This window comes from Ursus arctos, unplaced genomic scaffold (assembly GCF_023065955.2).
Source record: "Ursus arctos isolate Adak ecotype North America unplaced genomic scaffold, UrsArc2.0 scaffold_29, whole genome shotgun sequence".
Classification (NCBI taxonomy): domain Eukaryota; kingdom Metazoa; phylum Chordata; class Mammalia; order Carnivora; family Ursidae; genus Ursus; species Ursus arctos.
The window spans coordinates 8,176,999-8,204,304 of record NW_026622974.1 but is presented as its reverse complement, the minus strand read 5'-3'; the positions used below and the strand labels follow the sequence as shown (position 1 = coordinate 8,204,304).

At 45.8% G+C, this 27,306-nt stretch overlaps 1 protein-coding gene across 1 annotated transcript in view; it reads left to right on the top strand.

The window, feature by feature from the left end:
- Positions 1–2,127: 2,127 nt before the first annotated feature.
- TNFRSF21 (TNF receptor superfamily member 21) overlaps positions 2,128–27,306 on the top strand; it is a 70,370-nt gene continuing 45,191 nt past the window's right edge. The window contains exons 1-3 of the mRNA XM_026507292.4: positions 2,128–2,660; positions 22,526–23,174; positions 24,708–25,202. Coding sequence (XP_026363077.1) covers positions 2,574–2,660; positions 22,526–23,174; positions 24,708–25,202 — 1,231 coding nt within the window. The 5' untranslated portion in view covers positions 2,128–2,573. The remainder of the gene's footprint in view (positions 2,661–22,525; positions 23,175–24,707; positions 25,203–27,306) is intronic.

Below are 27,306 nucleotides of genomic sequence, written 5' to 3'. Positions count from 1 at the left end.
CAGAAATTAAAAAAAAAGCCCAAAGTGGGAATGTGTGCCAGGAGACGGGGGCTGGAGAAGGATATAATGGCAAAGATATGACAAAAATAATCCTTATGGATTATTGGATTTCCATCCCTTTCCAGAAAATAACCACGTCTAAGTGACCATACTGAAAATGTGGCAATGAGTTTATCAATAGTTGAAGAATTTTTACAAAGTGAAATAAAAACATTTATATATTTTAATTCAAAGTAATAAAGTTTCACACCCTGATAGATTCAAATTATTCATAATCCATTTTATTTGTTAGTGGCAAACAGGATTGAGGGAATTTTTCATCCCTCAAAATGGATATTCAGTTTCAACTTGATGTGATCAATACTAATTCAGGAAATGACAAAATTCCCAAGTGGTGAAAGCACAATTCAAACTTCTTTTAGGTTTCAGGAAGAGAGATAGTTAAGAAAGGACTCCTCATGCCTGCATAGTAACCCAAATTCTAAACTTGAAATTTGCTAACTTCATGGAGCACATCGATCAGACCCAACTTTGAGTAGGTTTGGTTGTAAGGAGTTACAAAACTAGCTAACAAACAAGGGCTTTCACCCTCCACCCCCCCTTTTTACACCTATGTAACTTTTTAAAAAACATGATGATATTGACCAGTCGTTTGAATTTTTAAAGAAATAATTGAAGCTGTTATATATGGCGACACAAATAACCCTCACTCTTTTGAACTCCTGGAAATAGCTAGAGACATTCAAGTCCAAACATAACCCTCTCCCCAAAACCACATATTTAGTGATAATATTTTTCAGAACTTCTTTGGAGTTCCCCCGAGGTTTTATATTATGGCTTTTCCCTCCTCCAATATTTATGGATAATCCTTCTCTTTCCTAATAGATGTTTGAAATAAGAGATTGGAATGAATGTTCATATTTTTTTATCATCTTTGAAGTATGCACAGAACAAAGGCCAACACAAAATATATTCATCAGAAAATTAATAGTTCACACTTGCATTTTATAGAGTACCCAGGAGTACTGGTAGTGCTTCTTGAAGCAGGTAATTGAGAAAGTGTGTTCATATTGAAATAGAGGAAACCTACGGTAAGCCCAGCACCACCAGGGCTCACAGGAAGTGGTGGGCTGACATGGTGAAAGTGGTAATTTCAATATAGCATACTGTGAACTGTCAGCAGCCAGATGACGAACACCACTGTCCCCCACACGGTGGTCATGGTCAGGGGACTGACTCCCTGCAGGTGAAACGAAGGGGATGCCAGGTCCTAGCTCACGTTCAGAAATGTAGGAGATGTCAACCAGCCAGGATCACGTTCTGGTTTTCTTACTTCTGAAGCAGCGTGCTACCTTCCTTTCCACCCACCCACAGCCCACAAAGGCATTTGAAACTCAACTCAAATATTGTAATGCTTTTTGGGGGGAAGAATTTTTTTTTTTTAATCTCTGTGATAATCAGATTCAAAACACTGGATCCTTAATTAGGAAGATGCAACTGCCCACACATTTCAAGGATTTCCGAGGCTTCTCAAAGACCACCCACGGACGCAACCAACTCCACCGACTCTGAGTTTGGAGCCCTTAGTCTGGACTTCCTTAACTGCATTCATTAGCCTAGAAGTTTTCAAACTTTGCTCCATCCGAAAAATCACCTGGAGAACCTTTGAAAATCCCAATGCCCGGGCCACACCCCGTTTTCCATTAAATCAGACTCTCTGGGGTGGGACCATTCATACATACATATGTTTTCAACTCTCTAGGTTATTCTAAAGCGCAGCCAGGTTTGAGAACCAAGTCCCGTATATTTTTGGCACGCAGTTGATCTATATGTTCCATGGTCGTTGGCTGTTTTTAATCACTGTCAAAAACAGCAGAACGGCGCCTGTCGCAGAAATAATTTACTTAGAATCATCTTAGAAAAAATAAGTAAATTTGGGTCAGGGGTGCATACCTCCGCAGCGGTTTCCCTGGGTCAATAAGCAGCTGCAATTTCTTCAGCCAACGCCAAGGGGCACCCTCTCCCTCCTCGCTCTACCTGGAACGCCTTCCCAGTTCTGATCGCACAAAGAGCCCGGCCTCCTCCCGGGTGACATCACAAAGGGCCGATCCCCCGCCCCTTCGGCGCCACCACGTGTGTCCCCGCGCCCGGCGGCCACCCGACTCAGTCCCTCGCCGGCCGGTCTGGGCAGCGGTGGAGGGTGGTTGGCAGTGGCTGGAGGCTTCGCTATGGGAAGTTGTTCCTTTGCTCTCTCGCGCCCAGCCCTCCTCCCTGGTTCTCCGCAGCCGCTGTCGGAGGAGAGCACGGGGAGGCGCGGGCTGCAGCGGCCGCTGCCTCTCCCCGCCCGGGCGGCCGCGCCGCTGGGCAGGTGCTGAGCGCCCCCGGAGCCTCCCTCGCCGCCTCCCTCCTCTGCTCGGCTGCCCCGCTGCCGCAGTGCACATGGGGTGTTGGAGGTAGATGGGCTCCCGGCCCGGGAGGCGGCGGTGGATGCGGCGCTGGACAGAAGCAGCCGCCGACTCCAGCTGCCGGGGGGCCACGCGCCCCGGGCGCCCCTGCGAGCCCCGGGCTCAGCCATGGGGACCTCCGCGAGCAGCAGCACCGCCCTCGCCTCCTGCAGCCGCGTCGCCAGAGCTACGATGATCGCGGGCTCCCTTCTCCTGGTGAGCGCGCTGGGGGACCGGGGGCGGCGGCCGCGCCGGAGCCGAAGGCGCCGCTCTCCGGGAGCGGGGCGGGTCCACCGGCCGGGGCTGCGGGAGGCGCGGGGTCGACCAGGCTGGGTTGGGGGGCTTGCAAGCAGGGGAAGGTACCCGGGTCGTTTGGGGGAGCCACCGGGCTCAGCCGGGAACTCAGGAACGGAGGCGAACTGTGTTTCTTGCAGTCTGGCTGCGCTGGAGGAGGCGCTAGAGGTGGCCACCCGGCTTCCTGCGCATTTCAGGGCTTTCCCCTCTCCTCGGACCCCTGGTGCCCCCACCCCCCTCCACGCACCCCCACAGCCACCGGCCGCTGCCCACTCCGCGTGGTGTGGGGCCTGGGCTGCGGTGCGGGGCGCCGAGGGCTGGCGGCGGCCGCCGCTTTGTTGCAGCTGCAGTGTCATGTCGGGATGCTACCGCAGTGGGAGAGCGGTACCGGTGCGCGCCGGCCGCCGGGGACCCGGGTGCGTCCGCGCGGTGCATTCCCCAGCAGGGCGCGAAGCCCCTCCCCCACCTCGCCTCCTTGGCTCGGGTGGGTCCCAGTTTCTGTAGGCCAAAAAAAGAACCCTTCGACCCACTCTCAGGCGCCTCCAAAGCGCCGGCTCCCAGCCAGCCAGCACGCTGGCACTTGAGTGGGGGGAGGGGGAGAGGGAGCTACATAAAGGAAGATGAATTTCTCCAGTCTTTCCGATCCCTCGTTTACCTGTGGCGAGGCAGGTGACCCTGCAAAGTGGAGCGGGTTCGTTCTTCAGCACCCAAGCTGCATTCAGCTCCAAGGCGTGCCCCATACCTCGTCCTCCCTCACTTACCTGGTCAAAGCCTGAAACCACCCTTGACCCAAAAACTTATCCCCAACTTCCCCCAGATCCCTTCCCCTTTCCAAAAGTTAGAGGGGAGAGGCCGAGTTAGGTGGAAGAAAATTTGAGAGCTAACCCTTGAGCCACCATAAGCTTCCCATGCCTATCTTTTTGTCTCTGCAGGGAGGACAGATTCTTAGCTGAAACCCAAACGAAAACAAAAGACAACAGCCTATTTTCACGGCAGGGCTGTGTAAGGGAAAGGCAGGCTTGCTGTCTCCTTCCCAAAAAGGGCTTAATGCCTGGTCAGCCAAGATCTCTTAGATCTCAGGGCATTGCAGTTGCTATGGCCTGGGAATTCATCCTACAGGCGCTCTGGTTCCCTGTGTGAGTGTGGGTTTTAAGGGGGAAAGAGACACTGAAGAAAAGTTTGGTGCTGTTAGCATTTATAATGAGTCTTCTTTCAAAAAGTCTTTTCCGCCCATTTATAGTAATGGCAAAATCAAGATCTGTACCCTCCAAACAAGTGTGGGGGCTGCTGAGCAGTAAGGAGGGGTCTCTTCCAGCCCTGAACCTGGATTGATAGTGTTGGTGTGTAGAAAAAGCCATTTCAGTCTACGGAACACTAACATCAGTGGAGTTAAATCAATCCTCGAGTTTCCTCCTTCCATCTACTAGTCTACCCCCCACCCCCATGCCCATCCCATCCCTCCAACATATCTGATTATTACATGCCCTACAGAGTCCACTCCTAGATTAAATCTTAAGTTAGTGTGATACTTCATTCATTTTACAATTGAGCATGAGATAGGTAGGTGTTTAAAAGTAAGGTCTCCATGTAATGAAAGTGTAGGTTGCTTTAACCAACTGAGAAAGATCTCAGTTCCTTTTCTTAAATCATTAAAGTCAGTTTATCTAAAAATTGTGCACTGGATTTGCCACTAAAGACCTGAGAATTTAGGTTTGGCTGTCTTTAAAAAAAAAATGAAATTTGTAATGGAGCTTAGAAGCAGTCTCCAGTTGTTAACTAAAATAAGAATCCGTCTTCTCCTGGTTAACTCATAGAAGGGCTCTACTTCAGTCCATGGAATGGCTTGGGGTTGATCCTGTCGTCCTGAAGAGTGATGGAGAGGGTGTACCAGGGAGCACCAGGGACTTCGCTGTAATCCGGAACCAGGGTGGGGAGGCAATGTCTTTTCCTTTTTTCCATCCCCAGTCTGCAAGCTCCATTCCTCAGGGTAGACACTACTTATGTGTAAAATGATGCTCTCACGATATTGGTATAAGGCTTATTTATCCCATTGGGATTCTTAGCCATGTGGAAATGACCGACACCAGGCACTGGAGCCCAGCTAAACACAGCAGGTGCTCAGAACAGTTGGGGGGGGGGCAGGAAGTGGGAAAGTTAGTGCCCTACCCATATATTGCGGTTAGATTAAGAAAAAATAAACTCAAGAAAGTGTCCTGTTTATAATGGCTTAGGTACTGTTGTTTTTCAAGTATCTCCTTTTTTGTGCCAATATTTGTTATTGTCATCATTTTTGACACTTTTTTTTTTCTTGGGATGACCGGATAACTGTATGAAAGAGAACTTTCATATGGCTTTAATAAGCTTTAAGAAACATATGATGCCTAACATATAATGTCATATATATATAATGTCACATGTATATAAACATATAATGTCATATATATATAATGTCACATGTATATAAACATATAATGTCATAGTTATATATATGTGTGTGTGTGTGTGTGTGTGTGTCAGATGCTTTATATACAGTGTCTCATTTATTCCCAACATCTCTGTGAAGCAGGAAGGTGTTATCTCCATTTTACAGATGAGAAGATGTAGGCTGGGCAAACTTCACTGGTTTGTCCCCGACCTCACAGCTCGCCACTGGTGGCGCTCAGGCCGGGAGCTGGGGGCGCCTGACTCCTCAGCTCATGCCCTTGCTCCCTCCTGTGCCACATTACCTATTTCACAACTCCGAATTGCTAGAGGATGAAATGTAGCAACAGAGAAGGCTCCCTGGAGCAAAGTTGAGACTGGTGGTTTGGTTTGTTGCAGAATATTAATAAGAATTACATGAGTGCCTTTGGAAGAAAGCGTTCTTGCTCCTTGTACTTCTGTTTCTGATGAGTTGAAGTGTCTGCATGATACTGGGAAGTAAACCACAAACAGAAAGATAAAATGTTATGTGTTCAGGCCAAAAGTCTGGAGGGAAGATAAGGGAAGCCTTTAAGTTTGTGCCAGTGTTAAGAAATGGCCCGGAAGGGCTTGTCCAGCACGACAGGACACATTCAGAGACGTCTCTTGCCCTCGGGGAGCTTGCTTTGCCTGGACCCATGGAGTGTTGGTAGTGAGGCAGTCAGAAGAGAAGGGAACCATAGTGGATAAGGTTCCATGTCGCAAACCTACACTGAGCGCCTGCTCTGAGAGGGACACTGTACGAGGCGGTGGGAGCCCAGGGATGAATTAGGATTTGGATCTTGCCCCACAGGTACAGTTTTTATGGTATGTAAAACGTACCTGGCTATCAGGAGTGAGGGCTGGGTTTCATGAGCTGCTATGGAATCAGGGGATGAATGTATTCAAAGTAATACACAAAATGTGGTTGATGTTAAAATCTTTAAACTGCTTAAAGTAACTTTGGGCTAGTTTAGCCAGTTTGAAAGCCAGCAGAAGAAAAACCTTCACAATTCTCAGAGTAACATACATTAGCACTGGTAGGGAGAGCCACTTACACTCAGAATAGGGAGGGCGGACATGTCCTGGAATGCAGGATTTCTGACTTACCCCATGAATCTCCCATCCCTGATCTCAAAATGTATAGTAGAGGATCGAGCTTTCTCGATCTGAACTGTTTCTAAAGGCGTGTGGCTGTATCTGCCTCAGGTTCAGCCCAAAACAAACAGAGAGACCTCCAGTATAAATAAAATACACAAGCAAACCTAACCAGCAAGAAAAACAAATTCCTTGTAATGGAATGTATATTATACTACCTTATATTGAGAAAAACCCCGAGACTACATAGACGTGGATCCATCAGCCAGCTAAAGTATATATTTTAGTGTGGCCGCATTTGCACAAAGGCTGCCAAGCTGGATGTGGTCCGAACAGTTAACGCCCTATTTTCCAGGACATGTTGCGGAAGGCGCCTTCTCCAGGTGCGCCTTATTGGATAGAGGCAAGGAGGCGTGGCCTAAGTAACAGGTGGTCTGTGTACTTGTGCCTTGTAGATGAGGATGTGGAGACAGCACACTTGAGCTGTACCTTTGACTCCATCTCTGAAGATGAGGGGTACAGCTTCTTCGGTCACTCCATAGACAAGCTGCAAATTGGTTTTGTACCCCACCGGCCCTTTATAAAGCATAATTGGCTTAAGGAAACTTGATTGATTGATTGATTGATGCTGGGAAATGGTCCGATGCGTTGCCAGGCTATTCAGGAGCCAATATGAATTGAGTGACTTTTTACTGCATAAATGGCAATGTGTGTTTTCCAGTAAGCGCTGAACGCTGTTGGCCTTCTTCCCCCAAACAGGCCTGGCAGATTCCGGGGAGGCCAGGTCACTGGCAACTTCCTGGAAAACTCAGATGCTTGCTGTTCTGTGACAGGAGGAGCCCCGGGTATGTCATCGCCTTTGGGCATGTGCCCGATGACCGTCTGAAGCGTTCAGTCTGGCCCATCAGGCGCAGATACATGTGTTTGATGGAATGAAGACAGAAGCCTTAATAGGAGTCAACTTGTTCCCCCAAATTGAATCTCCCTTTAGTGTGAAGACACTGGGCTTTGTCGCCGCTGGGATAGTGGCTATTGAGCTTTGATTTTTTTTTTTTAGGAAGGGGCTGCAGATCATGAATAAATACAGGCCTTGCCCCAGTGTTTGTATTTGTCAAATACCAAAAAATAAACAAGAATCCTAAATTGGCTTGTATGCTGCCATCTGGCTTTCCTACCAGCTCTCATTTCCAGCCTGAGTCCAGGGGAGAGGAGCCCGGCAGAGGTTATAACCAGGGAGGAACCTGGCAGATGTCAGGGAGTGTGTGCTCACCTTGGGGCTACAGAGAGGTGGGGCGCACTACTATTCGGGCTGTTGATTCAAAGCTGATATTGAGGCTGTTGACCTCATTCTTCTTGAGAGGTGGAAAGTCCGCCAGGAGCGGTGCATTTCTTCCTGGATTCTGGCTGTCTGGATTTTTTTTCCACAGATGTCAGCACATGGCCTTGTAGAGACAGATGCTTGCAGTGGTGGGAGAGTTTGCTCAGAGGGACCTCAGGCAGGGTGGGGTGGGGCTGGTGTAGGTGAGGAGGCAGGGCCCTGAGCTGTATGTAGCCCCATCTCCTCTTTAGAAGATTTGAAAATCCTGTCTAGGGCTTTGTTCTTTTTTTTTTTTTTTTTTTAAGATTTTATTTATTTATTTAACAGAGAGAGAGACAGCCAGCGAGAGAGGGAACACAAGCAGGGGGAGTGGGAGAGGAAGAAGCAGGCTCCCAGCGGAGGAGCCTGATGTGGGGCTCGATCCCACAACGCCGGGATCACGCCCTGAGCCGAAGGCAGACGCTTAACCGCTGTGCCGCCCAGGCGCCCCTCTAGGGCTTTGTTCTAAACTAAAGATCAAAACCAAAACAACATAAAGGAGAGGAGTCTCCGTAAGCGAAGTCATAGCCAGGCTCATTCTCCGATCTTCACACAATTTTCCCTTTGCTCTTCTGCCCCCAGAACGGCGTGGGGAGCAGCTGCTTGGAGCTGTATGCAGATCTGTTTTGGGAAACAAAACAGGAGTTTAGTGGATTTAGGAGTTGGGGGGGGGGGTGCGACCGTGAGTCCTGGAATCAAATGAGAACCACTGTGAATTCAAGAGGGCTTCACCACTGAGAGCCCAGAGGGGAGGAATATTAGTGGCTGTTAATATTGATCATTTATATTGAATTACTAAGCTTCTATTGATTACTTACCCCTGGCATTGTGTTGAATACTGTCTACAAATGATCTCAGTAAATCTTTCAAGTACACGATGTGGTAGCATTCGCCCCATTTTATAGATGAGGGTTTGAGGTGTAAGAGAAGTTATGGTCGAGCAGTTGGCAGCTTCCAGAGAGATGATTCACATCTGGGTCTGAGTGGCTTGATACACACAGCTTTTTTTCTGCCAAGATGTGGGTAGGCGACAAGTGACCTTAATTTACTGGAATTTTCTTTTTCTTTCTTTCTTTCTTTCTTTCTTTCTTTCTTTCTTTCTTTCTATCTATTTATTTGAGATAGAAAGAGAGCACAAGCAGGGGGAGGGGCAAAGGGAGAGGGAGAAGCAGGCACAGCGAGTCTGATGCGGTCTTGATCCCCAGGGGCTCAGGGATCATGACCTGAGCCTAAGGCAGACGCTTTACCGACGGAGCTACCCAGGCGCCCCTGGAATTTTGTGTCTTGTTAAGGGAAAGATTTTACCTGAGAGCTGAACATTCCCTTTCTTCCTGGGAAGCAGTTTGGCTCCATGATGGCGCTTGGAAGTTTAGCCAGAGGAGCCGATTATAAAGTGAGAGCAACCTGTGTGTGCGGATTGAAAGCCGAGGGTGTGGAGTCGTGGCAAGCATTTTCCTATGGTGTGACTCTGACGGACAATGGTGCCATGGGTAAGATGGAAAGATCCTCTTGCAAATTGAAATGTTAAAAATAGGGAATGGATGCTTTGCTTTCCTGCTACTCGGGTCATTTTGACAAATATTTGCTTAGTGAGTAACAGTGTGACATGGGTTCTGCTTAGCAAGGAGTTTTCACTCACTTCTCCTGAGAACTTGAGGACTGGGGTCGGGTTTTCTTTGCTGCCAGCCTGATTATTTGTATAGGATTAGGGCATAGGTTTGCATCATCTGTTATTACTATTTACTTCGTTCACTTTTTGGGTCTCATAGAAACTGGTTTAATGCGCCGATATGCGTGGTCCCATAAGTCATGTTTTTGTGTGTGGTTTATCCCACTCACTTTTTCGCATTCTCGTAAGCAGCCTTTTAAACTTGTCTCTTCCTAGATAGCACATGCTGAGTAGATTAAAGAAAGGCAAAGAGTGAGAAGAAATTTTAATCTTTGGTTCGGGGAAAGAGGATGGACTTCTGCTTTCCCAAAGAACTCATGAGACGAGACCATTATCTGACTTCCTACTAGGTATGGCCAGGTCAGTGTAACCAGAATTAAGAGAAATGGGGGCGGGGGATGGAGAAGATTCAGAGGCCCATGGTGACAGGTTTCTGGAATAATTTAACTGGTTATTACTCACTCCTTGCTCTTCCTTAACTTCTAGGAGTCCATGGCCCCGCTCTCTTTGGTTTGAATCTTGTGTATCTGGTCCAGGAAAAAAATACCAAATTAGACAAGGTTTGGGTGTGTTTCATTCCTCATTTGGAATGTTCAGGGCCAATGTTGTTATCCCCATTTCAGGTTCTTAAAGACAACATACAATGTGCTATTTATTCATCTTTGTGTTTTTGGTTTAATGCCCTGACACATAGTAGTTAAGCAATAAAGGATTGTTGAATGAATTCCAGAAGGATCTTGCTCTAAACTAACTGTTCATTCATTCTAGATAGGTTAAAGGGTAGTTGGGTCCTGAGCCACATCTCAATACTTTGAACTACAACTGAAGGATATTTGAGTTATTAACAAAGAATATTTTCACCTCAAGCGAATTGCCAACTAGAAGAACCTAGTGGATATGGATTTCTCTTCCCAATTCATTTTTATTCTTTGGCAGTGTGCAACATTTATGTACAGTTAAAACTAATGTGTGTGTACTTGCTTGTATTCTGCTTTTCTTTATGTAGCTATTATATCTTACAGAGATATATTTATAGTTCTTCATTCATTTAATAAATGTTTCTGGTGCATTGCTAAATTACATTGCAAAATGTCAGGCATTGCTAGACTTTGGGTATATGATAGTAAAAGGCTACTCGTGGGCCTTCCGTTTTGGAGTTAATAGTTCATTGGGGATGGGAGAAAGAGTGATGTTTTAGAAGAGCAGAAGGAAGAGTATACCAGTGTGAAGGAACAGCATGTACAGTGGGCCAGAGGTAGGAAAGAGCCTATGTGCTCAGAGGGTAGAAAGAAGGCCACTGTGGTTGGAGCTCAGCGAATGCGGGCAAAGGGGGTGTGGATTGAGGTTGCGCAGGCAGGCAGGGGCCGGATTGGACAAGCCCTTTAAAGGTCTGACCGTGTCAGGGTGTTGCTAGGCATACAATTGTAGGCAAGGTTATAATATGGTTTTATTTTTATTTTTTTAAAAGATTTTATTTATTTATTTGACAGAGCACAAGCATGGGGAGCGGCAGGCAGAGGGAGAAGCGGGCTCCCCACTGAGCAAGGAGCCTGATGTGGGGACTCAGTCCCACCACCCTGGGATCATGACCTGAGCTGAAGGCAGATGCTTAACCAACTGAGCCACCCAGGCGCCCCTGTAATATGGTTTTAATGAGATTTTTTTTTTTTTTTTTGAAGATCACTCTGGCAGTTCTGTGGAGAATGGATTCGAAAGGGGAAGTAGAGATGCAGGAGGCCAGTTGGATTCTTTCGCAGTTAGGTCAGGGTGGGGGGAGCCGATCGTTCCAGGGGGCAGTGGCAGTGAAGATGGGGATTACTATAGATTTTAAAGATTTTTAAAGAAGATCTACCGCCGGTGAGATGTGAGAGGGCAGGAGTGGAAGGAAAGCATGACCACTTTCACTCAGTAGTCAGGGCTGACTCCCTGGTTCCTGAGCGGAGTCTTTGGTGGTCTGACGACTTTGAAGGGCAAAGCTGGGGCGGGGTGAGGCGGGTCGGAGGCCCCAAAATTTGGGGGTGTGTTAGTAAGTCTGAGGTGCCTGTGATTCCTGCAGTTCAAGCTTGCGGGCCGCCAAGCCCCCTGTCTCCTCTGGGTGGGCAGTGTGTGGAGCCATCCTGATGTCATCGCACACTTGGGCTGTCGTCGCACACTTGGGCTGTCGTCATTGTTTTGCCAGCCAGCAGCCCTGATGAAGTTGTCTCTGTACAGATCAATGGCTCTTTTTCCTTTTGGGTTGTTCCCAGAAGTGAGGTATATTTGGGGTATATTGCCCAAAGTGGATTGCTGGGTCACAGGAAATGAATGAATGGTTTTATGGCTCTAGCAGCACGTTGCCAGATTGTCTTTAGAAAGACCGAATTAATTTAGAGTGCCACCAGGAAACTATAAATGTGCCTTCTACCCCACAAGGCTGCCAACATTGGAGTTTATCATTTTCATTTATTTATGCTGCTTTAATATAGATATGTAAGGGTCCTTGGTTGTGCACATGTGCATTTCAGGAGTTGCTAAGGATGTCCTAAGTTTATCCATGTGAAAATTACCTTTGTAATTACTCATGTCGTCCTCCGGCTCAATAAAGCTGTGTATGGCATACATTTTTTTTTAAAGTAGGTTCCACACCCAGCTTGGAGCCCAACATGGGGCTTAAACTCACGGCCCTGAGCTCAAGACTTGTGCTGAAATCAAGAGGCAGCCGCTTAATGCATGGAGCCACCCCGGCGCCCCTCGCATACCTTTTTATATTCTAGTTTTCATGCTACATTTAATAACAAAAATTTAGGTTAACGTTCTTAAACCTCTTCTTTTTTGTGTCTTCTTTTTTGTTGCCATTGGTTCTATTTTAATAGGCAGAAATTGATCTCTGTACCGAGGGCCAAAGTAAACTATTCCTGTTACTTTGAATTTTGTATCTGTGTGTTGCGGGTTTGTTGACTTTTCTGGACTTCAGCACCGTGTTGGTGGTGGAAACTGCATCCGTGTGTGTTTTGCAGGGTGTTCATACATCTTGCATGAGTAAAGGATTGTATGGACAAATATGTTTTGGGAAATGCCAGACTCCACCAAGTCACTGTTTTCTGCAGCCCTCCTGCTGGGCCTCCTGGAGCCGTCCGCAGGCGAGTATTAATTGTGCCTCCATGAGGGCTGCCATCAGGAGCATCTCCTCGACTTGTAGGCCAGGGCGTGGTAAACTTTATCTGTAAAGAGCTAGATAGTATTTTCGGCTTTGCAGGCCGTGTGGTCTCCGTGGAAACTACTCAACTCCGCCTTTGTACTTCGCAGCTCTGAGCGTAAGTACCTAAAAGAAGGGGTGTGGCTGCGTTCCACTAAATCTTACTTTGTGGACGCTGAAATCTGAATTTCAAATTTTCACGTGTCACAAAATTTTATTCTTCCTTTGATTCCCACCCCCTGCTGCAACTATTTAAAATGTGAAAGTCATTCTTAGCCTGCGGGCTATAAAAAAGCAGGCAACTGGCGGGAGTTTGTGCGCTGGTGTTTCGTACCCGAGGTCCTCGGCATCCTGTGAGACTCGGTCAGGGAGAATCATTCCAGAAAGTGCTTGCTGAAATTCTGCTCCATTTGTCTAAAGTGCACTTTGTTAATAGGAAATCCTTTCTTCTCCCTTGTGCTTTGTCATTTGCTGCGTGGTGTTGATACGCTAAGCCTTTTTTTGAGGATTTTATTTATTTATTTATTTATTTATTTGAGAGAGGGAGAGGGACTGGGAGGGCGGACAAAGGGAGAAGGACAAGTAGACTCCACACTGAGTGCAGAGCCGGTGGGAGGGCTTGATCCCATGACCCTGAGATCGTGACCTGAGCTGAGATCAAGAGTCGGTTGCCTGACTGTGCCGCCCAGGCGCCTTGTTTAGCCTTTTTTGAAATGTTGGTTGGCCTTTGTTTATCTTTTAATTCATCGTCAGTCTGTATTTTGGTTGTGTTTTTTGTTCCGTAGAATGCTCCAGGTCTAGTAGGGGATGTTTCAGGATGTTTAAAATCTGGAGTCTGTCATACACTTCTCGGGAACTGGACAGTGGCATTTTAATCGGGGTGTTTTAAAAGATTGTCTAATCCTGGGCGCCTGCATGGCTCAGTCGGTTAAGGGTCTGCCTTTGGCTCAGGTCATGATCGCCAGGTCCTGGAATCGAGATTCCACTTGGGCTCCCTGTTCAGTGGGGAGTCTTCTTCTTTCTCTCTCTCCCTCTCCCCCCCAAATAAAAAACTTATCTTAAGAAAAAAGATTGCCTGATCCTCAGGGAGTGAAGCTAAACTATAGTGATATTAACATTTTTTTTAAAGATTTTATTTATTTATTTGACAGAGAGAGAGAGACAGCCAGCGAGAGAGGGAACACAAGCAGGGAGAGGAAGAAGCAGGCTCATAGCGGAAGAGCCTGATGTGGGGCTCGGTCCCATAACGCCGGGATCACGCCCTGAGCCGAAGGCAGGCGCTTAACCGCTGTGCCACCCAGGCGCCCCTAACATATTAATATTAACATAGAAGGAGTGATCATTCAAATAACTAAACTATTTGGGGGTCTTGGGTCACTCATGTCCCACCTGCTTGATCTGTCTTAACAATTCTGAAAACAATCTTAGGAGGGTGGGTATTACCATTATCTACACTCTGCTGACGAGGAAATGGAGACACCGGTTGGGTCACTCGCCAAGATCGCCCAGCTAGGACCTGGTAGAGCGGAGCGTGCTGAGCACACGCCAGGCTAAAATAGGTTTTGTTGATGCTTTCTTGGCGGAACTGCTGTGCTGGCTGGTGGTGTTAGCTTTGCCTTGGTTTATATGCAGATTCTGGAAATTCTCAGCGAGCACAGCAGAGTGTTTCCCCCTAAACCTTTATCACTGTCTTGTTTATAACGTGGCTTCTCCAGGCAGGCGGGGGTCTTAGCTTACAGAAGTAGCCGTGGGTGTGGAAGGGAGGAGATGATGAAGTTTGTGGTCCGAGGACTCAGGGCCGAGTGCGCATGCTACTCTGCGTTGCCGGTTCCAGGGAAGACAGCATCTGGGTTAAGTCGAGCCTGTTTTTTTCCTTTTCCCAGTGTGCCCCGAGCTTGTCTCCTTCCAGTCCCGGAGTCAGCACATTCTAGCCTTGGCGTTCTTTATATTCTCCGGCATTAACAGCAGTCCCTGCTTTTGCCTTAGCAACAGAAGACTTTTTTAAGTCAGGGAAGATAATAGGAAATGCAAGAGCTGACCACATTTATATAACATACCTAGGAACAGTTCCATCTGTGTTTTGTGGAAGCTTTACCCTTGGAGTTTTCCTTTTTAGACCGTTCTTTTTTCCCTTCAAGTATGGAGAACTCCCAGCAGTCGGGGTCTTGTTATTGTAAATTTAACGTGATTCTCATAATAAAATGGTCGGAAATTCTGGGGGTCCCTCCCTCTGCCTGGCTGTTGCCTTTTGATCATCAGCTGGCATATTTATGGCCAATGTCTCCGGAATAATTTGCTTGCCTTATCTTTCCCTTATCTTATCACAGTAACTGAGATCCCTCTTAAAATATTAGTTTTATGCACCATTAGACATTTTCTGTAGCAAACTCACAGTCCGTCTTCTTGCTTGCCCATTAGGAATAGACACAAGTTTATCACTGCCCTTGAGTTTACTCATTTTCCGTACAAAATTATTGTAATTTGATACAGAACAAGAAGGGCATAAATGTGCTGTACTCGTAAACTGCAGGGAATTTTTTTCCCATTTGTTTGAAGGATGAGGTCATGGGATGAGAATCGTTACAGATAAATAGGCATCAGCAATCTGACAGGTGTTTGCCCGTCTGGGTGCTTCAGTCCCATCCCAATGCCCTAGAGGAGAAATGACAACAGGACCAGTGTGACATGGGCCACCAAGGTGAGTGTGGAAGACTTGGAGGCCTTTATAGCTGGTCGTTTTAGAGCTACTTCTTCCTTCTTTCAAAATTTGCTTTGTCCTGGGGTTTACCTTTTGGTTACTCAACAAGCAGTTATAGCCCTCCTTCATCCTGTGCACTTTGGGATGATACACTGATATTTGGTAGTTCATTCATTATTGTCGGTGAAAACAGTGTCCTGGATAGATGAAATTTTCCAAATAACTGAAGTTTAAACCAGGATGGAACATAGATGACTTCTGAAGCATAATCTCATTATACTTCTAACAATTCCAAGTATCAAATTAGTGTCATTTTTTTTTTATAAGATGGGGGGGAGGTTTTAAATTCTTCATTACATGCGCTTGTCATCGGAAGCACCATGCTGAGCATAATTCTTGTAAACCAGTTATGGTTTTGTTAAAACAGTGATGGGGCTTTCGGGTCTTTGGAGGTGAAACGCACTGTTTGCCCTTCCACTGAAGGGTGCCAGACAGCTTCTATCCCTTGAATTATTATGGCTACATTGCAGAGGCTTTTTGGTCTTTCTCACACTTGCTCTTATACCTGTGCTCCAGCAATCTCTTCTACCATCCCCCTCGAATTTGTTGCTTCTGATTATTTATGGTCTGCCAATCTGTTCATTCAATCAACAAACACTTGTCAGGTATATCACGAGTCAGGTACTGGCCTGGGGGGCTTGGATAGCATCAGTATGTAAAATAGACTACACCGATGAATGTACAACTACAAAACTGTGGTAGTCATACAGGAAGACAAGGGACGGGAGTATGTGAAACCCGTTTTAAGTTAGGAAGAGGAGGTCAGGGAGGATCTTTCGCTGGAAGTCTGATCTCTGTGAAAAGAGTTCGCATTTCATCCCAGGTCCTATGCGAAGCCATTGAGTTTTAAGAGGGGATAAAAGGATCAGATTTGGTGTGCGAGTTGGAATGTCAATAAAGGGAGCCAAGAGCTCAGTACTCATTGCTAGACTCCAGAGGAGGTCTGAGGGTTCCTGTGAATGGGCCCCCTGATCCCTGCATTTTTTTTTTTTTTTTTGACATTTTCTTGGACGGCTCAGAGCAGGTATTGGCTGGCGCTTTTTTTTTTTTTTTCTGTACAGTGCCAGATAGTAAATATTTTAAATCTGTGGGCCATATGGTCTCTTTTGCAGCTACCCACCTCTGCCATTACAGTGTGAAGGGTACTATGGGCAATACCTAAATGAATGGCTGAATTCCAATAAAGCTTATTTATAAGAATAAGTGGCATGTGGGATTTCATTTGCTGACCCCTGGCTCAGAGGCTGCTTTGTTTATGGTTTCCGTGGTCTTCATTATTGAGGTGGTTGAGCAAGGAAGGAAATGCAATCTATGTGGTTGTCCCTGGCCTTGAGCTGCTTATAATCATTATGGGAAGATAAATATATGCACCTGTGAGGCCATCAACAAACATTACCAGCAAGATGTAATTAGGTCCTGAAATGAAGAACAGAAACAGGAAATGTGATGAAGAGTTTGCTCATCTGCTTGGAATCTGGGTGTCTAGGAGTCATTGTAAAGCCTTCATGGGGAAGGTGGAATGGACCGATAGTCGCAGGCACCTCAAAGGTTAGAGTTCAGTATGACCTAGTCTAACATACTAATTTTACATGCAAGTAAGACAAGGTCCAACTGATCTTAAGGCAGAGCCTGGACAAAAACACGTCTTCTGTTTTCTAAATCTTTGCCCAAGTATTCTTTCTTATTCAGGTCTGGTCCTCCCACAGGCTGAGAACACTAATATAGTAGATTCATATTGATAGGGAAGAGGGGTGTGAGTGAGAGCTTCCAAGTTATGGGTTATATAAAGACTTCTTTTGTCCATTGAAGAAAGTGGTTCTCGAAAGACTGAAAGCAGTATGGTTGTATCTGCCATTTGGGGGTGGAAAGGACAGAAAAGGGAAACTGGGGTGTTGAGTGGGAAGGCAAGGAGGGGAATATGGAATGCAGAAGAATGCATGAATACCCTGACACATGGATAAGGAGGCTACTCACATGTTCTCGGTAGGAAAAAATCCCTAAGTTACGATGTATCCATCCTGTTGAAGAGAACTTGGGCCATTATAAGGAATAAAGTAGTCTGTGTGTTCTGACATGGAAAGATTTCAGTGATGAACAAAAACAAATCACAGAACAGTTTGTATGGTCTGTCCCTTTTCGGTATGTGAGACAAAACAAAGCCAACAGTAACGGAAACAGCCAGCTCGAAGTTCATGTGTATGTAGTATGTGTGAAACCTGAGAAGAGGGTCTGGGAAGATACGCACCGAAATTACCTGTGAGTTTCTCTGAGGATGAGTGTGTTTAGGTAGAGACTTAAACACTTTATTTTGTAATTGTTGGAATTGTTACAAGAAGGTTTATTTTTGTTGTAAAACAAAAAAAAAAGTAGCAGGTTGGATAGGAGGTAGAGGGAGGGACTCTGACCTTGAAACTGGGGTTCTCCAAAGGAGTTCTTAGAATCAGGGAAGATGAGAGCCAGAGGGGTCCTGCCTTAGTTCGGGGCGGGGGTGGGGGAACAAAACTTGGCCAGCGCATCGGAATCACTTGGAAAGCTTAAGAACAAAACACATTGCTGCCTCTATTGCAGACCCACAGTAGGCTCAGGTGATGGGACTGGAGATGTGAGTTGTTTTTTTTTTATAAAAAGCTTCCCAGGTAACTTCTTCGATGCTGTGTTTGAAGCCTGAGGCTTTGGAGGGAACGTCTGATTTAGTTTTTCTGCCTCTGTGCAAATGAGAGAATTAAAAATCTTGATCTGGTGGAACCAGCCTCAAGCGCTCTGCTTCCCTCTCTCGAAGTTTTCAATGACTGTGTCTCCTGATTTTGGTGTCTTCCTAACTTTTGCTTTTAGGTATTATCTAAACTGTTTTTACATTTTGTAGGGAACATTTTTTAAAAAAGATTTTTATTTATTTATTTATTTGAGAGCGAGCGTGAGAGCGAGCAGGGGGAGGAGCAGAGGGAGAGGGACAAGCAGACTCTGTGCTGAGCATGGAGCCCAACATGGGGCTCGATCTCACGACCTGAGACGAAATCAAGAGTTGGACGCTTAACGGACTGAGCCACGCAAGTGCCCTGGGAACATTCTGAAATATTTTTTTTTTAAAGATTTATTTATTTATTTATTTGACAGAGATAGAGACAGCCAGCGAGAGAGGGAACACAAGCAGGGGGAGGGGGAGAGGAAGAAGCAGGCTCATAGCGGAGGAGCTTGATGCGGGGCTCGATCCCATCACGCTGGGATCACGCCCTGAGCTGAAGGCAGATGCTTAATGACTGCGCCACCCAGGCACCCCTAAATATTGTTTTTTGAACTTGATTCACCCCCTCTCCACTGCCCATTGCTTCACCCCCAGAACTGTCTTGGGGGATAAGGTTTACATCATTTCAATTTTCTTAGGAACCGGGGACTTGCCACCAGGCTAGTGGGAAAAGCTCTAGTTAGGTCACCAGCCTTCAGGCAACGAAAAGCCTTTAGGAAAATAAGTTCTCAGGTGCCACCTGTTCTCAGTTAAGAGAAAGGGGTGTTGCCTCCTCTTCCCTTCAGGACAGTTCGGTGATGATGAAGAGCCCAAGGAGCAGGTCCTCCAGCTTTGTAGCTCAGATTGGTTTTGCCATGAACTTGGGAATTGGGGGAGATCTTAGAGGTCCCTCGAGCGCAGTGATTTTCAAACTTATTTCAGGAGTAATCCTTTCTTCAAACGAATTGTACCTTTCCCCTCACCCCCCCCTTACCAAATTGATAAATTGGAGCTGCTGTGTTTGAGGCAGAAATGGGGAGTTCGGAGCCCTACCTCCTGACCCTGCCATGGGCCCACAGGTGCACCCTCCCGGCTCGAGGGGTACCCTCGAGAACAGTGTTGAATCCTGTGCTCTCTTGAGTCCAATGTGAAGATGATTGATTTTTTCCTTTTTTTCCTTCCATAGGTAATCATTCACCAAATCTAGCTGCCCTGACCTCTCAAATCTGTTGCCGTCTTCTCTTTCCACGGCCACCCCCTTAATCCAAGCCACCCCTGACTTTCACCTTCTAAGTGGGGATTTCCATCCACTCTCCCCCCAACCACTTTCATCTTCTGCTCTGCTGCCAGTTAACTTTTTTATTCACACATGTGTTTGTATGCCCCTTCCCCTCCACCCCATACAAACGAAGGGTGACTTCTCATTGTATGCCCCTTCCCCTCCACCCCATACAAACGAAGGGTGACTTCTCATTGTATGCCCCTTCCCCTCCACCCCATACAAACGAAGGGTGACTTCTCATTGCGTTTTGGATTAGAATCAAAATGCGGAGCCTCTCCACATTTAACTATGGCCGCCATGTTGCATTTGAGGGAGAGCCCCATAAACTTCTTCGTTCCTGAGCTAAGCTTCATTGTGCTTCCAATTTTTGCTGTGGGGCTCCCTCTGCCCAATCCGCCGTCCCTTCCCACCCGCCCAGAATTACATTCTGCTTCTCTGTCCTTCAGAACGGCTGTGAACGCCTCTGTAACATCCCTCAGCGGGGAAGCACCTGGTAACCTCCCCCTCTCAGGACTCTTGTGTTTCTCCTCAGCAGTAATCTCAATTCTAATTAAGTAATTCCTGATGTAATTAGGTGTTTCTGTCCTGCTTTAGAATGTACTCCGTGGGGCTGGAATAGAGTTCACTAGGCTCTGTTGTCAGCCTGTGGCATAGTGCCTTGTATACACGTAGTAGGTCTTCAATAAATATTTGTCCGGTGCACTCATAATGCCTAGTTTTTGCACAAATCTCATTTCTAGTGTTCAGTCCAGGTGAGATCCTGAGGCATCTTTGTTAACTCTGTGTGTAGGAGCTGGAATTGCCTCCTGCAACATGAGGTGACGAAAGGTCCATTTATGGAGCCACGTTGTCTCAAGTGCGCTGCTTAGTATGATGCAGTTAAAGAGCCCCGAGCCTTGCTTTAGTGAGACACTTGATCGGTTCTCTTAAATGAACCAAGAACTGAAAAATCTACCTAATGAGTGGGGCAGAGTGTGGGCGCCATGGGATTTGGAGACGGGTTTTGTGTGCTGCTGGGGGGACCTCTGGTAATTCGGTAGTCAGGGGGCTGATGGATCCCCAACGAGTATGTGCCCTGGGGAGAGAAGTGAAACTGTAGGAAGACAAGCCCCAACCTTATGCCTGGATGAGTGTGTGCTTGCAAACACACACACACACACACGCACGTGCACACACACGCACAGTGCTATTCGCCACCCCTCCCCCCCAGTGCCTGTTCTGCAGAGCCGCCTGGGGGTGTGTGCCTGGCTGGCTGCCCAACCTCCCTGCACAGGTAGGGGGGGCCGACTCAGAGCCCGAGGCCCAGCAGGGGGATGTTTGTTCCCAACCATCACCCTCTGGCCAGATCTCCTGTTACCTTCTCTGCTTTTAACTCGTTTGCACAAGTGTCATAACCTGCCATTTAGGTTATTTATATACATCTTTCAAATTCCAGAACCCTGTGGCCATCTAAAAGTGCTTTTGCACTTAGAAACTAGATGTAAAGGAACTTGGAGAAATACAGAGCAGAGCTGCTTTTGCGACCCCTTGGGTGGGTCCTTAGCATCAAGAAGACTGGGAGAGATTTGTCCTCAGGTACTTGCCACATGGAACCTGTGCTCCACGTGATGGGGGTGGCTGGCTCTCTGCCCCCCATCTCATAACACCTGGCAGGCACAGAAGAGGGTGGCTGGGCTCATTTTGCAAATAGGAGGACCAAGAAAAAGGAAAGGAAGCCAGAAACCAAAAAGGGGAGATAGTGCAGAATTTACCATTATCAAGCAGGAGATTTCTTTCTCTTCAGTCCAAGATGCCATTAAGTTTCTTACTGAGAAAAATCAACCACTAGCCCTTTTTTGTGTGTCTCCTATTAAGGAAAAGATGAATAGATTCTCACAAGCCGGAAGTTTGTTTTCAATATTGTTGCTTAATGGGAGGCAGCTCTGGGTAGAGTGAGGGACTTCAAGGCAGATACTTCCGATTCAAATCGTTAAATTTTGAGATGGAGGGGAACCGAATCTTGCGTTAACTTTCAAGGCACTAAGGAGACAGGAACTCTGATCAATGTTTGAAGAGATTCTTGTTTTATTTTCTTAGTTCCAGGTACCCATTTAGAAGGAACTTGTCCTGGCGGGCATCTGGTAGTTTGGGCCGGCCTCTATTTTCTTAACACATAACCATTCTCCATTTTGTAGAAGGCCATGGAAACTTCCTTGTTGGAACCTCTCAATCTTCATTCATGCAGAAAAGCTCTCTCTCAATATTCTTTCTTAATCCCTCTGCCCCGAAGGACCTCAGGATTTACCATCACAAATATAATTTCCTTTTTCCCAAGTAGTATAAAATGCTCTCTAGCTGGGTGAAGTTTCTGTCCTATGAATTCAATTCACTTGTGTTGAGTCTCTGCTGGGCCCAGCTTTGTGCTTGGACCTCCTAGGTGTCTGCAGGCCCATGCTCCAGTGACCATGGCCTTTAGAGGCTAAACAAACAGGATATACCTCTAAACGCATCAACTCTGTTGCTTAAAGCAAATTAAGAATGCCAAGGGCCTGTCTCTGTTTTGCAAATAAACCAAAACCAAAACCAAAACCAAAAGATGTTTGGCTTTGCATAGACAAAAGCTTTGAAAAACTCCAGCATTATCAGGTAACTCCATGTGGGTAATCTGGTGCTCTAGCAGAAGCGGCTAGAACATAAGCCATTCTACTTCTCCATTGCTTTGTCCTGCTACTAAGAAATGGCAACTTAACATTTGCATCATGGGAAGGAAGAAAGCTGTTCGGCAAGTTATTTTCTTCTTGCATTAGGATTTTTCACTTCTATGCAGGTTTTAAAAAAAAAATTTAAATTTGAGGAAAAAAAAAATTTTTTTTTTAAGTAAGCTGTACATCCCCAACATGGGGCTTGAACTCATGACCCTGAGATCAAGGGTCACCTGCTCTACCAACTGAGCTAGCCAGGCACCTCTATGTAGCATTTTGAACAACAAAGCGCTTACATGCTCATACTCTCCATTGATTTTTCTAATCGATTTGAGCAGGATTGTCAGCTTTTTTAATAGAAAAAAAGGAAGTTGAGGCAAAGGTCACGCAACAAAACCAAAGCTTCGTAGCTAGTAGGTCAGGCCCCGGATGGAATCGGGGTCTTTCTCTCTTTCTACAGTGTCACTCTAGTAGCATTAAGAGGTTGCGGTTGTGGTCAGATCTGAAATGGGGGTGGTGGTGGGAGTATTCCGTCCTTTCCTCTCTGTCCCTGTGTAACCCCTTCTTCGTTTTTGTTCCTTTTCCCTCCCCTTTTATTTCTTTCAGCTCGGATTCCTTAGCGCCACCACCGCTCAGCCAGGACCGAAGGCCCCAAATCTCGTTGGCAAATACCGCCATGTTGACCGTGCCACCGGCCAGGTGCTAACCTGTGACAAGTGTCCGGCAGGAACCTATGTGTCTGAGCACTGTACCAACACTAGCCTGCGTGTCTGTACCAGTTGCCCTGTGGGGACCTTTACCAGGCATGAGAATGGCATAGAGAAATGCCATGACTGTAGTCAGCCATGCCCATGGCCAATGGTTGAGAAATTACCTTGTGCTGCCTTGACGGACCGAGAATGTGCTTGCCCACCTGGCATGTTCCAGTTTAATGGTACCTGCGCCCCCCATACGGTGTGTCCCGTGGGTTGGGGTGTGCGGAAGAAAGGGACAGAGACCGAGGACGTGCGGTGTAAGCAGTGTGCTCGGGGTACCTTCTCTGATGTGCCTTCTAGTGTGATGAAATGCAAAGCATACACAGACTGTCTGAGTCAGAACCTGGCGGTGATCAAGCCGGGGACCAAGGAAGCAGACAATGTCTGTGGCACACTTCCATCCTCCAGCACGACCTCACCTGCCCCTGGCACAGCCATCTTTTCACACCCGGAGCACACGGAATCCCATGAAGTCCCTTCCTCCACTTATGTTCCCAAAGGTAACTTAACCTCATGTGTTATTAATTTGAGAAAGTCTTTGAGCCCAGTGGAACTACCAAAAATGGGCTTGTACCAAGGATGTTTCCTCCATTTTGTATATTCCAAATTCACCCCTTGAAGAAGGGGCCTTCATTTCGTGGCTCATTTAATCTGTCTTCTTTGGATGTATTAGAAACATTTAGACTCAGATTTTCTGTTGGGGGGAATCAAATATCTAAAAACTAGGTTGCAACAAGCTTAAAAAGAAAGAACGGTGAGAAATAAGGACAGTGCGTGGCCTTATGTAAGTCACTTCTTCAGGCCTTGATTTCAAACTTGTCAAATACGTGAGTGATTTAGATGTTCAAGGTTCCTTCCAGATTCAGAGCTTTCCAACATGGAATCAATCCTGGATAGACACAGCCAGAGGGAAAGAAGGAAGGAGAAGAGGAGAAAATACCATGATGCCCGGAAGGGAGGGATAAATATTGGAACCATGGTGGGGCAAAAAAGAGGAAAGAAAGTTAGAAGCTTTGGGAAATGAACAAGTTTGTACCTGTTATAAGGTACTATAGATAGTAGATAACTAGCATTCACATCTGGAAAATAATAAGTTTAATTTTTTCAAGCGATTTTAATTTTATGCCCTCATCAAGTATCCTAGTTGTTCTCAGGATTTTGAGCCTCAGGCAGAATATAAAATTTGTTCTTTATTTTCAGATCCTTTTTGATTAATTTTCTCGAGGTGATAGCCAGCTTGTGTTCTGCTCTCTAGCATACTCTTCATGTGTGATGACATTTTACCTTCATGATAACTCTGTAAGGAGGGCCTTACGACCACCATTTTGAAATGAAGAAACAGGCTCGGAGAGCTTGAATGACCTGTCCAGGTTTTCTCAGGGACTGATGCAATCCAGGTCCTGTCTCTTGGGACTTGAAATCCCTGGCTCCTTAGTGAAGACTGCTGGGGAAGCTTCTCTGAAGGAAGTCCACTAAGCTGCCAGCCCAAAACTTATGTCTTAATAATAGATCCTAAGAAAGTCCTGACTTGCTTTAGTCACTGATTGGTCTCACCAAAGCTTACACTGGTCAAATCTGGATTTGAGTCTGAGCTCTTTTCCCTTAGTCATATTCTCAGTTTTACCATTGTATCTTGAAATGGCCAAAAGGTGGGAGAGGAAGGATAAAGGGATTAAATTTGAACTAGTTCTGTGAACAATCGACACAATTAAGGGTTGACGAGAACCCTGAACATACCCGAGTCCGTTCTGTATGTGAAGCATAGGGGAAGCTGCTGGGAAGCTCAGATGTTAGATCCCTGAGGATGCTGTTGGTTTTGCCATGAGGAAGCGAGTTTAGCTGTTAAGTTTAGTTTTTATCTTCCACGTAAAGGTGCTGTTAGAGTCTTGACGAAAATGTGCAGTATAACTTATTCTTAAGCTCCAAAGTTCATCTCTTCTTTCATTATCTGGCCTGGCTTGAAGATGAGCAAGAAGAGGAGGAATGTACAGATCCCCAAATATAGAAAAGCTCTCCCCCCTCCTTTTTTCTAGGCGTGAACTCAACAGAATCCAACTCTTCTGCCTCTGTTAGACCAAAGGTACCGAGTGGCATCCAGGAAGGGACAGTCCCTGACAACACAAGCTCAGCGAGGGGTGAGGAAGGCGTGAACAAGACCCTCCCAAACCTCCAGGTAGTCAACCACCAGCAAGGCCCCCACCACAGACACATCCTGAAGCTGCTGCCATCCATGGAGGCCACTGGGGGTGAGAAGTCCAGCACTCCCATCAAAGGCCTCAAGAGGGGTCACCCCAGACAGAACTTACACAAGCATTTTGACATCAATGAACATTTGCCCTGGATGATTGTGCTTTTCCTGCTGCTGGTGCTTGTGGTGATAGTGGTATGCAGTATCCGGAAAAGCTCAAGGACTCTGAAAAAGGGGCCCCGGCAGGATCCCAGCGCCATTGTGGAAAAGGCAGGGCTGAAGAAATCCATGACCCCCACCCAGAACCGGGAGAAGTGGATCTACTACTGCAATGGCCACGGTGAGCCTCCTTTTCTCCTTGCTCAGGGATCCCCCCGCCTTCCCTTTCTTAGTCCTTGCTGCCTGAAGGAGTGGGAAATGCAAAGGTTCTAGAAGCTACCGCCTACCGAGGGCTATCTGATCTAGCTGTGTTCTGAAAAATGACGTGGTCAGCATTTGATATAATATGTTCAGAGAGAATAACCACTCTGCCCTTTTCTCCCCTGACGCATAAAAGGAGAACGTTGGCAAACCAGAGACCTGAGAATGACCTTTAGGGACTTTGTTCAGCCATGTCATTTAACAAGCAGGGAGGTTGAGTTCGGGGAGGTTTGGCTATGCCCCTGACCCAGGCTGGTTGTTTGTTCAGGACAGACGGGACTGACCCCGCGTCTCTCTGACTGTTGGGCAGCTTGCTTCTATAATTCCAGACTACTAAAACAGGAGAGGGCAAAAAACCCAACTTGTCTTAATTAAGTTTGCCTTTTTAAATCTGAACCTTGCGTATCGATTCCTATCACTTTCTCACATGTGCTTTTCCCCTCCTTGGATTTTTAAGGTCCCATTTCTATGAGGAGGATAGAAAGGTCTTTTAGATTTTAGACACCCAAAGCTTAATAGACTGGTTATCATCTGGGACTGGGCCCTACATCTTCTACCCAGCAGCCAGCGTGTGTTGATCTAGGCTGGAATATTTCAGTTTTTCCTTTTCTGAGGACAAACAGTAGCTTACAGAACTTGTCTCTGCAGCAAAATTTGGTCTGAAGACTGCAGGTTTTAGCTTGGGGCAGTAACTACCCTTCCTTTAAATCTGCAATGAGATATCAGCCCAAAGTTTTGACAATCCCCTTCAGGTGTCTCCTTTCTCTTTTAAGATAAAGGCGTAAGCCTAATTTTCTAAAAAAGTCATTTGACTCTTTTCCATTGAGTCTTAAAAATGTTTATACCTTTTGCCTCAGTAACTTAATTTTTGTGAATCTGTCATAAAGGTATAAACCATAAATACTAAAAAAAAAAAAAAACGATTTAAGCACACAGGTCTTAAACTTTTTTTTTAAAAAGATTTTATTTATTTATTCGACAGAGATAGAGACAGCCAGCGAGAGAGGGAACACAAGCAGGGGAAGTGGGAGAGGAAGAAGCAGGCTCATAGCAGAAGAGCCCGATGTGGGGCTTGATCCCATAACACTGGGATCACGCCCTGAGCCGAAGGCAGACGCTTAACCGCTGTGCCACCCAGGCACCCCAGGTCTTAAACTTTTAACTCAGCATTATGGGTAATAAATAAAAATTAGAAATAATCAAAAGTCCAGTTTTAGGCAAATAAGTAAATTATGGCATATCCATATAGTGGAATACTGTGTTGACATTGAAGATTTAATGAAGTTTTTTTTTTTTTTTTCCTTTTTACCCATGACATAGGAAAATGTTAATACTAGGTTAAAGGAAAAAACAACAAAACCAAACCAGGCTACACACTTTATACAATATAATCCCAATTCTCAAAACGGTGGGAAAAAGACTGAAAAGAAATATGCCAAAATAAAAATAATGTTTCTTCCAGTTTGGGGGATATGGAGGAATTTATGTATTTTTTTCTTCTTTATTAGTTTTCTGTTCTTTTCCCCAAATTTTCTATAATAAGCACCTGGAATTCTTATAATCAGAAATTTATAGAAAGTTAAGAAAAAACCCCAAAAACTTCATTTTCCTTCCTTTTGCTAGTCTGTATGAATGACCAAACCAAGTGAAAATCAGACTGAGGCCAACGTCCTACCTGGGAAGAGCCTTCATAGACTTGAATAAGACATCTCTTTGCTGGCAACCCAGTGGGGGAAAGAAGGCTTCAATTCTCCCCTCGTTTTAATAAAACATATTTTTAATTGGATGTAATTTCAGACTTCAGAAAAATTTGCAGTAGTACAAAGAATAACCACATACCTGTGCCCAGACTGAACTGTTGCTAACTTTTGCCCTTCTGCTTTGTTATTTTCTCTTTTTACATAAAAGTACATACAGACTTTATATTATGACATATGTATAATATAGACTAGTTTATTACATATAATGTTATATGATATATATAACATAATTTTTTAAAAGAGATTTTATTTATTTATTTGAGA